Source organism: Labrus mixtus, chromosome 15 (genome assembly GCF_963584025.1).
Source record: "Labrus mixtus chromosome 15, fLabMix1.1, whole genome shotgun sequence".
In the NCBI taxonomy this organism is placed as follows: Eukaryota; Metazoa; Chordata; class Actinopteri; order Labriformes; family Labridae; genus Labrus; species Labrus mixtus.
Window position 1 is genome coordinate 23923536 of NC_083626.1, and position 12451 is coordinate 23935986.

A 12451-nucleotide genomic window follows, 5' to 3' on the forward strand; every position below is an offset into this window, starting at 1 on the left:
GACTCCTCATTGTTGAGTGTTCATATTTAGTGATAACTTCCCTTCATATCAAATCGAGATAACTTATTTTCCTTAATTTAAAAAGTAAAAAATAAATAATAATAATAATTAAAAATCTGTTATTTCCCCCTCATCTATGTTATCACGACCTCGAGCAGTTCGTGGCAGAAATGAGCTCCAACGTTCTTCACTACTGCAAATGGACACCACGAAGAAGAAGAAGAAAAATCGGAAATTACGTGTGCTCCCTTTTCCTGGCGAAGCTAGATAAACAAACAAAAGCGAGACATTATATTATATTTATTAAACAGTCTACGCCAGTTATTCGTGCCTCTGTGTTTACATGTGACTATGGTGATTGATTGGTCAAAGTGAATCCCCCACCAAAGCTCAAACGAAGAAGGACTAAGCTGACATGCTATGTAGCTAACAGAGGTTAGCTCGACATGTTTATTCTGGTGCGGGGGTTAGGGAGCATGAAACTGGCGCAGGGATAACGAGAAACTGCTTTTTTTAATCTACAGGTATGTTGCTTAGATTAAGTTAATTTTCTTTTAATTTATGTAGTTAATTTTCTTTTAATTTATTTAGTTAATTTTGGTTTTATTGAAGATGTAATAGCGGAGTATGTGTGAGTTATATCTTATCAGTGCGCTGTTGCGTAAAAACGTGAGACTCTCTTCTGTTATGTTGGCTTGACTGATAATCTATTACTGCATTCCTTGATGTTTAACCACATTTTCTCACTGTCTCTCTTAAAGGTTGTGGGGATTTCAGGTAAAACTTGAGCTTTTTTACCGACACTACACTCCGAAATATCTCCTCCAAATCGTCACCATGGCGTGGGCTCTCAAGTTGCCTCTCACTGATGAAGTGATTGAGTCCGGACTGGTGCAGGACTTTGATGCCAGTTTGTCAGGGATTGGACAGGAGCTCGGTGCGGGGGCATACAGCATGAGGTACAGCCTTTACATTTACAGTCTATGGAGCAGGGATGGGGCAACTTTGGTCACAGCAAGGGGCCACAATCATTTAATTCTCACTGCCAGAGGGGCCAAATTGTAGAATACATAAACGATTACAGTCAATTATGTCTCAAATTTAACTCAACATATACCAGTGATCAAATATTATTATGGACATATATCTGTTTTTTATGATTTCATGGCAGATTTTGTCATGTTTTCTTCATGTTTCCAATTAATTGATATGTAAAAATTGACCTGAGGGTTGATGGGGGCCGCATGTGGCCCCCGGGCCGCCAGTTGCCCAACCCTGGTCTATGGGTACAAGCAAGAGTTTTTGAGTGATTGAATCCTCTGTTTCACATTTAGTCTTGACCCGAAGGAGAGCACACATCACACCTGTTTTAAAATCTTTACACTGGCTGCCTGTTGATTTTAAAATTATTTTATTAGTTTATAAAGCACTACATGGCCCTGCACCAGACTACTTATCAGATATGATTTTAGTTTATGAACCAGTACGGCCCCCTCAGATCCTCCAGTTCCTCTCTCTTAGCTGTTCCACAGAGCAGGACAGAAAACCTTTGCTGATGCTGCTTTCAGCTGTTACGCTCCGAGACCGTGGAACAACCTTCCTGAGGGTCTGAGAGGAGAATATCAAGATCTTTAAACGCAGTCTTAAAACTCATTTATTCAGTCTGGCTTTTATACAGTGCTTTATATCAATTCAAATCTTAACATTACTGTATTGTCTTTTTTATCCTACGACAATTTTAAATATTTTCCTCTTATGTATTTATTTTAATATCTTGTTGCTTTTATGTGTCGTATTTTATTTTATTTTATTTTTATACATATTTTTTAAATCTTATTGGTGTGCATTAGTCTCTCAATGATTTTATAAACTACTTTTTGTCAACAACTTTTCTGCACTCTTGTTAAGCACTTTGAACTGCAATTAAATTAGTCTGAAAGGTGCTATATAAATAAAGTTTGATTGACTTGAGTGCTGCTGGGGATACACATTTACATTCACAAATACATCCCACCTTGCCTTTAACATCTCAATAGTCCAAACGTTTTTCAAAAAGGTTATACATGTCTTTTGGTGTTATGGGTTTTATTATATACTGTATGTAAAAGTGATTTTAATGGCACCCTAAAGTATAGCCTCTTTCAGTCAACACTTTTAAAAGTGAGAGAAAATGCAATACCTACTTAATCATAAATATTAGTAGTTTTTTGTACCTGAAATAAAAGTAGAACAATGTATTTGTATGGCTGATTAACTTGCTTTATAGTTCTCATTTAGACAGTGCAACATGTCATTAACAGTACGAGTTAGATATTCTTTATAAAAGCGTTGTATCTTATAAAGTAAAGTAACCAAATTTATTCTGTAAATGTGTTTCCCATTTCCTCTCATCTTGGCAGCTTTTGCAGGCAAATCTATTCACACTGCACAAACTTGTGCATGAATATTTTTGGCTCTGCACTGAGAAATAGCAGAAGGGCAAATTAATCAGCACATGCATATGAAATGCAAAGCTGTGTGCGGCCTGGTGACTATCAGATTAAGTATAGTCTTGGTTTTGAGCTTTGGGGCTCTCACTATTCAGATACACCCTAATGCACAAGTGTTAATATAGTGTTAATATATATATTATATATATATTATTAATAAAGTGTTAATATATGTTCACACAGTTCAGAGCTTTACCTTTCTTATTGAGGTAAAAATATTGATATATAAGATATCTGAACTCAGTTTTTGTATGATGGGTATTATGTGAAATCCATTTAGGTATTGATGACTCAGCCACGTTGCCCTGTAGGAGAAAGATGACTCTCTTTTGTGCCATTTTCTGCATGCTTACGTGCTCTGTAAATGATACTGCCCAGGCTGCAAAGCACCCACTTGTTCCTAACATTCCTCTGTTTGGAGAAGCAACGAGATCCTGGCTGGATACCATGGTATTTAGAAAGGTTGTTCTGGGTGCAAAGCTGACTAACACAATATCCCACCAGCCAGCCTTAAGTGACGTGTAATGATGGCTGGGAATATTTAACTCTCCATTTGAACTTTGATGATTTTTTCATGAGGTTCAAAGTAATCCGTATGAATAATTAAACATGAGGTGTTTATTTCCTGTCGACTTGTCTTATGAAAATGAAATGATGAATGTGCCTCACAGGGAGATGATCAGTGCACTCATCCTATTCTTGTTCTTATCTCTGTTACCCAGCGACGTTCTCGCCCTCCCCATCTTCAAGCAGGAGGAGTCCAACCTGCCTCCAGACTCTGACAACAAGATCCTTCCCTTCCAGTATGTTCTGTGTGCAGCTACCTCGCCAGCTGTTAAACTGCATGATGAAACACTCACCTACCTCAACCAAGGTTTGCATCAGGATCTCAGACTACGTGTGCTCTGACACTGAAAGCAAATTCCGATGCCTTTTAATTTAGTTATTTTATTACCTGGATGAGTGTTGATCTAAATACACACATGTTTGTGATTTATTTCTATATTTGTTAGAGCAAACAACAATATATTGTAATGTATCATTACATGTGGTATTGCAGAATAAACTTTATATTCAGTGTCTTCTTGACATTTGAACAAACTGTATCATAATACTGTTGTTTTGTGACTCTAAATGTCTAATAAACAAACAAACTGCAAAGGTTTAATAGTTCCTGTAAATGTTCAGCATCTGTAACTGTATTTTTATTCATTATGTGTACTTGTCGTTGCAGGACAGTCCTATGAAATAAGAATGCTTGACAATCGGAAAATTGGGGAACTTCCAGAAATCACTGATAAAATGGTGAAGGTAAGACTGACATTCCAGTTCACACACTTTTCAATAAATTTGCGCAGGTCTTGGGGTGCTGGTGGCGCTGTGGCTAGTGCGCGCGCCCCATGTATGCAGGCTATAGTCTTCCAAGCGGACGGCCCAGGTTCAAATCCAGCCTGTGGCTCCTTTCCCGCATGTCATTCCCCACTCTCTCTCTCTCTCTCCCTGATTTCCGACTCTATCCACTGTCCTATCTCTCCATTAAAGGCACAAAAAGCCCAAAAATAAATCTTAAAAAAAAAAAAAAAATTGCACAGCTCTATCATCAGAAACCAGTCAAACTGTTTCATTTTCAGGAGAGTGAATCTACCTGCTTTGGATTTGTTTGGTAAAAAACACATGTCATTGAATTTTCAGAGCATAATTCGTGTGGTGTTTCACGACCGACGGCTTCAGTACACAGAGCACCAGCAGCTGGAAGGCTGGCGCTGGAACCGGCCTGGGGATCGCATCCTAGACCTGGGTGAGCACTGACTTAAACATTGGCTGGTCTACTTTGGTGGCTCCTGAAGTATTGTGTTGATCTTGTGTGTGGGCAGACTGTTGCTGTGCAGCCTTGTATGTTTATTAACCGTTCAGTAAGCTTTTTTTTTTTTTTTTAACCTGACAAATAAGTGCAAGATTGAGATGATAGTGGTGATGTTTTAAAGAAAAGGTGTGCACTGAGAACTCGTGTGGTAACAGCCTGTTTCACATTGATCCATTGCAGATATCCCCATGTCCGTCGGCATAATCGACCCCAGGGCTAACCCTACTCAGCTTAACACTGTGGAGTTCCTTTGGGACCCGTCAAAAAGAACCTCAGTTTTTATCCAGGTAGCATGATGGACCACACTATTGTTTCCCTTTGTTTTTCATTTATTAAAAGCAACAGCAGTTATCTATAGCTTGTTTGGGCTTTTGAGCATCATGGAGATCGCTTGTTAACATCTAGTGTACTCATCAATCCTGTTTGGAAACTTCCCATATTCATTAATTACTTACACAAATGCTCTTTGGTTGAATGTCATGTCGTCGTTCTTTAGTAGAGTTCAGCTTTATATTCTTTCCTTTTTTTTTAGGTACACTGCATCAGCACAGAATTCACCATGCGTAAGCACGGTGGCGAAAAGGGCGTGCCGTTCCGCGTCCAGATCGACACGTTTAAAGAGAACGAGAATGAAGAATACACAGAACACCTCCACTCTGCCTCCTGCCAGGTCAAAGTGTTCAAGGTGAGAGGGATGTGGAGAAGCGTCGATGTGCTGCAATGCAAACGCGCGCGATCGCCCCATGTAAATGATTCTTGCATGACCTGTTTCAGCCCAAAGGTGCGGACAGAAAACAGAAGACGGACAGGGAGAAGATGGAGAAGAGGGCGCCACAGGAAAAAGAAAAGTACCAGCCCTCCTATGAAACCACAATACTGACAGAGGTGAGTATATGACTATGATTGTAAAGGGATGAAGCATGTAATGTAATTAATGAAGTATGCAGATGATGTTGCTCTGATAGGTCTTTTAAATGACGATGAGCCCAATTACAGAGCTGAGCTAGACAACTTTTACAACCGGTGCTCTGATAACTCATTGATTTTAAATACAAAGAAAACCAAAGAAGTGATTATTGATTTTAGAAGACAGTCATTTCGCTCCCCTGTAAATATGAAGGACACAGAAATTGAAATTGTACTAGAGTATCTTGGCACAATAATTGACAACAAGCTGACATGGAACACCAACACAAAAGCAAGATATGCAAAGGCTCAACAGCGCCTCTATTTTTTGAGGAAACTAAGAAATTTTAATGTTGACAGCACTATGCTGAAATTATTTTCACTTTTTGAAAGTGTGCTGACCTTTTGTATTCAGTGTTGGGGAGGAGCACTGTCCTTACAAAATAAGAACAAACTGGAGTTTGTTTGTTTGTTGTTAAACTAGGCAGCAAGATAACTGGGAAGCAAATGTACAGCATTTCTTTCCTGACAGACCGGTACACACTGAATTTAGCCATCAAGATTGCAGCTGACCCTCTGCACCCCCTCTGGTCAGAGTATGAACTCTTGAATTCAGGGCGCAGGTACAGAATGCCCAGGATGAGGACTAAAAGAGGCGTTACATCCTTTGTACCGCGCAGTATTCAGCTGCTTAATAAGAGCTGTTTATACAGGACGAACTCGACACTCTGCACTTTATTTAACCTGCTGAAATCCCTCATTGAATCATGTGATGCTTTAGTGTGTTTTTATGTGTTCTTACGTGCTGTCCTGTAAACTTTTGTTTGTATTGTGTTTTTTTAGCTCTCTGTGCAAGGCAAATTCCCCTAGGGGCAATAAAGGTTTCATTCATTCATTCATATCATGTTGTTATGTAGAAATGTCACTTAGGAGATGAATATACTTTTAATGTCAAACATGGCTTGTTTACATCCATTCCAGTTAGAGCTGCAACTAACTATTATTCCAATCAAATCTAATAGATAATTTTCAGATGTACTGCTTACGCTGTAAAATGTGGAAACACAGCGACATGGGAATCTGTTTTAACTGAGCAACAGCCTCAAACAAAAAAAGTTAATTTGATAAAATGAACAAAAAAAACAACAAATCCGCACACACACAATCTGTAATTGAATGCTGAAAGAAACAACAAACGACGAATGTTTCCCATTGATTACTTTTCATCCCATAATGGATTAATTTACTCGACTGCCTCCTCGAGTTCTAAGGTCGTGCAGATGCCTCAAAAACAACCTCTGTGTTGGTGTTTTGCAGTGCTGCCCCTGGCCTGAGGTCACATACGTCACCAACTCTCCGTCTCCGGGCTTCAGCAGCACACACAACAGTTTCCCAGTTGCAGAAGGGTATGAGTCTTTGATGATTTTTTTATGCTAATAATTAATGAGTAAGGCTGCTTTCTTCTGCTTGAATTTCATTCACCGTAAAATCTCTTCCATGGCTGTCTGTTTTACTGCATGAAGAACATGCATGTTAGTTATCTTATGTATGGGTTTGGGTCTAACATGATCATTTTTTTCCTCCCTTTTAGAAATGGATCGCCAAACCACCAGCCTGAGCCTGTCGTTCAGGTGGCAGATGTTAGTGTGTTTCAGTCAGTAAGTGGAAATCACTCTCTTACTTTACCCTACCTGCATCACTGAAACACTGCATGTTTAACATTCACAAATGCAAAGCAGACATCTGGGTGGTAAACCTCCGCCTCCCAAGAGATTATTTAAGGCACTTTGCAAACACACACACACACACACACACACACACAGAGTACTGGAAACACAAATATTAGAGATCATGAGGCATGGCACAGTCTGACCTCTTCTCTCTGAAGCACAAAGTGTGTTTAACAGTATACAGTATGAGTCCCAGTAAGCCGCAGAGTGAGCTTAACCTTGCTCATAGTACAAGTTAAAGCATTTAACAAAAACAATGGCAAATCACAAATACAGGGTCAACTCACAAAAACAAGACATGAGAAAACTTTCTATGGAGGCGAGAGAAGCGGCTAAAGATTCAACAGTTCTTTTATTTAACCTTGAAACATGACACATCCGATTATTTCACGCCGTGCACCCTGTTTATTTAGTCTAATGGTTTTCTGTTATGTTGACTTAAAAACATGGAGAAATATTAGAAGACTGTTTATCCTAAGTAACAGTGAGAGTAATGAACCCCTGCACCATGAAGTCGTTTAATTATTCTTGTTGAAATCACAAATAAATTCTGTGCTGCTCAAAAACATCCAGGCTCATTGATTTTTATGAGAGCACATTTGTCTAAACTACAAAGACTTCAAGGACAGTTTTCAATGTTTTGCCATGTTTCTTGAGTAAAGAGCATTTGTTGTGTAGTATAAACTATGGTTAGATAAAACAGTATTTTCAGTTTAGACTTCAATAAGATAACTGTGTGATATCATTCAGGATTGTTTCAGTCAAATATTTTATTCTGTGCTCTTTTTTTTTTTTTTTTTTTTCTCCCAAGAATTTGTTACCCACAGCGAATCCACAGGATGCACAACAGTGGCTCCTAAGAAACCGCTTCTCCCCCTTCTGTCGACTCTTCACCAACTTTTCAGGTAAACTGGCTCTTGAATACATCCCATCAGTTGTGTAAGGCGCTACCACCTAGCGTTTTTTTTTAAGGGCAGAAAAGCGCTGGCTGTGTGCTCGGGAGCGCTTGCATTGAGCATTGGTGCGACACTGCTTTGTTTCTTTTTACTGCATGTTTTATATTTTAGATCATTTTTGTACTCGATAAGACGCGAAGCGTATGTGGGTAAAAGGCACGATATGTAGGCGGCTAAACTACAGGGAATACCATACAGTTGGAAAAGAGCGGCGGTGACGTCAACAGCGCCTTTCTGAAAACTTTTTCAACTTGAGCGCTCTTGAGTGATCGCACAAAAAATTGAAAAGACGCGACCGCTCTCTCCTCATAGAAAACAACTGAAAAAAGACACTGTCACAGGGATAGCCTAACTAAAAACTATGTCCGCCTGATCCTCCTTCATCCATTAATATTTACAGTCTATGCTAAACATGCATTCAGGAATGAAACACTATTTTAAAGAACGCTGTACAAATTGAATGACCTAATTTTTATTGTAGAAAAGGTCTTGTAACAGACCATGAAACACTGATGAGTTCTTCTCATGTAAGATGACTCGGCACAGATTCACCTGCTCAGGGACTACAGTTGAAAATTAGCCACAAAAGCTAAACTGGCACCTTACAGAAATGTAATGAATGTGCATTGTAACTTTAAACTGTATGAATAAAATAATTTAGATCACACTACAAAGGGGTAAACTGCATTGATGTTCAGAATGGCCGTCTCTGCCTGTACTGTTGAGATTTGCTGGATTTGAAGGTTTTTACACTCTAAAACAAGCTCTTGTTATTTTGTGTTCCAGGGGCTGATCTTTTGAAACTGACCAGAGAGGATGTGATTCAGATCTGTGGTCCAGCTGATGGTATTAGACTTTTTAATGCACTGAAGGGACGGTGAGTCTTCTTTTAATGAATCCCAATCCATTAAAAAAAATGTGCTGTCTTGATGATTTAACACGAAACCCTTTGCATGTTTCAGGTAATATTTTTAACTTTCTCTCTGTGTGTATGCCTTCTACAGGGTGGTACGCCCGAGGCTGACCATCTACGTCTGCCAAGAGTCTCAGCAGACTCGAGAACAGCAAACCAAACACGAAAACGGAGATGCTGCCGCCAACACTTTCTTTGGTGAGTGCTTGTTATTGGTGCATTACATTCAGGACAGGAGGACTGAGGGTTGAGCTGCAAGGAGCCATTGCTAAACCAATCACAAAGCGATATAGATGAGACGGTTGATGCCATTCTCAGTTCTTTGTGATATATTTAAATTGTAAGCATACAGAAACTCCTCTAGTTATACAGGTGAACAGTGGCAGGTTTTGCAGCCTAAATATAACCACCACTTGATATTTTTTACACATTGTGTTTTTCAAGGTTTCTGTGTCTGTAGCTTTAAATGCAAATTAGCTGTGTCTGACCACGCCCCTCTCTGGAAGGTCTTGAGCTGCTACGGCTTTCTAGCGCCAGTGTCTCCCTATTGTGAGAAGGAAGACTCATGGGAGTAGAATAAACACCTAGCTGTAGGAGTGTCACCCACCTGGGGGAGGGGTTACTGCCCTTTGTGATGTCATGGAGAGAAAATCTCCAAATGGCCTGTTTGAGCACACAATTTCTGAAAAGTGGAGCAGGCAAAATATAGAGAAGATGGACTTTTCTCATTATTATTATTATTTTTTTTTTGACACACTATGGCACATGTTAGTGTTAGAAAAACATTGTCAAGTCTAATTCACATAATATGTGACCCTTTAAGATAAAGTGTATCTCTAGTGTCATACCCTGGCTCGTGGGCAATGACAAAAGAGGAGAGGAGTCAGGCGTTGCCAAAGTAAACAAGCATTTTATTTAAAAAGATTAAGTAAATAAACCAACAATAACAATAGTTATGAGTTTAGTCAGTATCTTCGGTGGTGTACATGTTTGTGTGTGAGTTTGTTTGTTACCATAGTGTGGTGTGACGTGTTGAAGAGTGCGCTCAACATAAAGAACTAAATCAAACAAATGGTGCAGGTGTTGGTCTGGCTGAAAGAGAGAGCGCGAGTGGCACAGGAAGCTTGTTTTTATATCCTGGGAGGAGCAATGGGCAATGTGGCTCGAGATCTAGCAGGATGCAACATCAACCTCTCGGCACCTCGAAAAAAAGTCTTGTACAATAGTGCAGAAAGAATCACACTCAAAAGCCGTCACACTGGGCACTGTGTCCTTTGTTCTACTGTTATAAGTTAGGGAAAGCTTTTCCAGTATAATGCTCCAACTGCTGCACACAAGAAGATATTTTTTGGCATAAAAACTGTTCTATACAGAACACATAAAAGCTTACGGGACGCTCAGACATTAAGTACAAATTGACTTGTGAAAAAGTTATATTTGAGATTAAAACCTTTTTTTTTTCCTCCTACAGTATATCATGCCATTTACCTTGAGGAGCTCACATCTGCTGAGCTGACAGAGAAGATCGCTCAGCTTTTTAACATCTCACCACTGCAGATAAATCAGATCTTTAAACAGGGACCCACAGGAATCCATGTACTGGTTAGTGATGAGGTAAGATCTTTTCATTTTTAATGGCAGTGACTTGTTGTTGATGTGCATGCTAGTAAACAGCCCTAGCTTGTTCCCCTCCTCTCTTAATACTTGAACTGTCTTTCTAACAGATGATTCAGAACTTCCAGGATGAAGTGTGTTTCGTTTTGGACACAATGAAAGGTATTTGATTGCGATGATGATTAACAGTTTCTATATTTAACAAGCTTTGATGAGCTTCATCGGTTTATTTATAACACCTTCCTCACCTGCCATGTTTTCCTTTTTTTTCCCCCTTTCTTCCAGATAACACAAATGACGGCTACCACATCATCCTGAAATGAACTGTGCAGGAGTAAAGCGTTGCTCTCTTCTCTAGACCCGATCCAGCAAGCCCCTCGCGAGCGTCATGCTCCTCGCTGTTCCTTGAAGATGTGGAGATGTCCTCAATAATCCTCCTGATGCTTCGAGGAGGACAATGCAACTGAAGCACACAGCCCCCCCCCCCCCCCCTCCTCAGTAAATCTTACTGTCTAACTTTTTAGGGAGTGACCGTTACCCCCGTGAAGTAGCGTTCTCCTTCTTGGCCTGCCTCTGTCTCCCTTTAATGGTTTCATTGTTTGTCGCTTATGTCTCCTGAAAGAGGTTAGTGGGCCCGCAGCTGCTTTGTTTCTTTATTTGTTAGCTGAGCATCTGGTGTGCCAGGACTCTGTGCCTCTGAAACAGTTCGTTGTCTTTTTAACAAGCAACAGCCAAAAAAAAAAGGAAGAAACAAAATGAAACGGCAAATACAGGCTGTGAGGCAACATGACTCAGTCAGCAATGCAGCATGATTTCTGGTCCTCATGCTAGGACCGACTCAGTCTGCTGGAAACATGGTATAGCCAGACGCATTCACACCGTCGCACAAAAGAACCACGAGAGGAAAGAAAAGCAGCATCAAGTCGGACTTCGAGGGAAAATGTTGGAATCAGGCTGTGCTCCTTAACTTGTGTGATTCCTTTTTAAAGCTAACATTGGGAGTCTTTGGCTGGTTTGAGCTGTTACTTTAAAGGAACATTATTATTATTTTTTTTACTTGACTCCCAAACACTGTTTGGTCGTTTTAGTGAGTGCAGCGCCGCAGACCGTATAGAAGAAGTGGATTGAGCATCTGTTACACCTCCCGCTGATCCGTGGCCTACAGTTTTAAAGCTTTGAGTTTGGCAATGTCCAGTTGTTTTCTCAAGATCTCTACTTCTTAATCGTTTTATTTTGAGATAGCAACGCTGGTTTTCCCTGTGATAGCGAGATAGTTTCAGTTGTTTTCCCATTAAAAACGGACACATTTATCATAAGTGGATAATTTTCTGTTGATCTAGAAAACCAAACAAAAGGCTGGTTACTGTGTTAGATCATACTCTGACATGCCATGCTGCCATTACCCACAGCAATGACTGAAGTTAAGCCCATTTCTATATCTGCTATGTACAATTACAACTCTGGAGATACGAGCTAAACAATCCAGATCTCAAGAAAACAACCGGAAATTACTTGTTGTCACGGTTGCTTAACTCTTTCTTAGTTTTTTTTAAATATGTTTTTTTATACACCTGTTGTCAATATCAGACTAGGTTAAAAACTTCTGTTAACTTCCTGAAATTTTCAGGGTGAGCTGCATGTGGAAATGTAAACAGACTAATTATTCAATCCAACATTAACTGTAATTTTCCCTGCCAGCCCCTTTGTTAATTTACCTCCTGAAGTCAGGGTGAGTCGATGTGAGAACACATTAGGAAATATTCAGGTAAGTTCACTGATGCAATGGCCGGGCACGTAATAGGTCTGTTTCATTGTGTTCTCGATTCACCACTATGTTATTCTCCGCTTATTTATTGATTTGGCATTAAGCATTGACCTAATGTCAAAAATTGTCATCAAAGCGTTGGACTACGTCCGCCATTTCCACATCTTTTCTTTTTTAGGTCGTTTTCGTTTTTGTCCTGCGACGCCCCCTCCTG

At 39.8% G+C, this 12451-nt stretch overlaps 1 protein-coding gene across 2 annotated transcripts; it reads left to right on the plus strand.

The window, feature by feature from the left end:
* Positions 1 to 200: 200 nt before the first annotated feature.
* Positions 201 to 11228, plus strand: tfcp2 (transcription factor CP2). 2 transcript variants are annotated; one of them, XM_061057910.1, is made up of 16 exons: positions 201 to 524; positions 762 to 959; positions 3212 to 3363; positions 3724 to 3800; positions 4182 to 4287; positions 4534 to 4640; positions 4886 to 5038; positions 5128 to 5238; positions 6577 to 6665; positions 6851 to 6917; positions 7801 to 7894; positions 8732 to 8822; positions 8950 to 9056; positions 10330 to 10472; positions 10583 to 10634; positions 10758 to 11228. In XM_061057910.1, the coding sequence occupies exons 2-16, from the start codon at positions 838 to 840 to the stop codon at positions 10793 to 10795; spliced, it is 1509 nt and encodes a 502-aa protein (XP_060913893.1). In that variant the 5' UTR covers positions 201 to 524; positions 762 to 837; the 3' UTR covers positions 10796 to 11228. The 2 variants fall into 2 exon arrangements, with proteins under 2 accessions (XP_060913893.1, XP_060913895.1); XM_061057912.1 differs by lacking the exon at positions 201 to 524 and having other exon boundaries at positions 919 to 959; positions 3212 to 3292.
* Positions 11229 to 12451: the final 1223 nt, after the last annotated feature.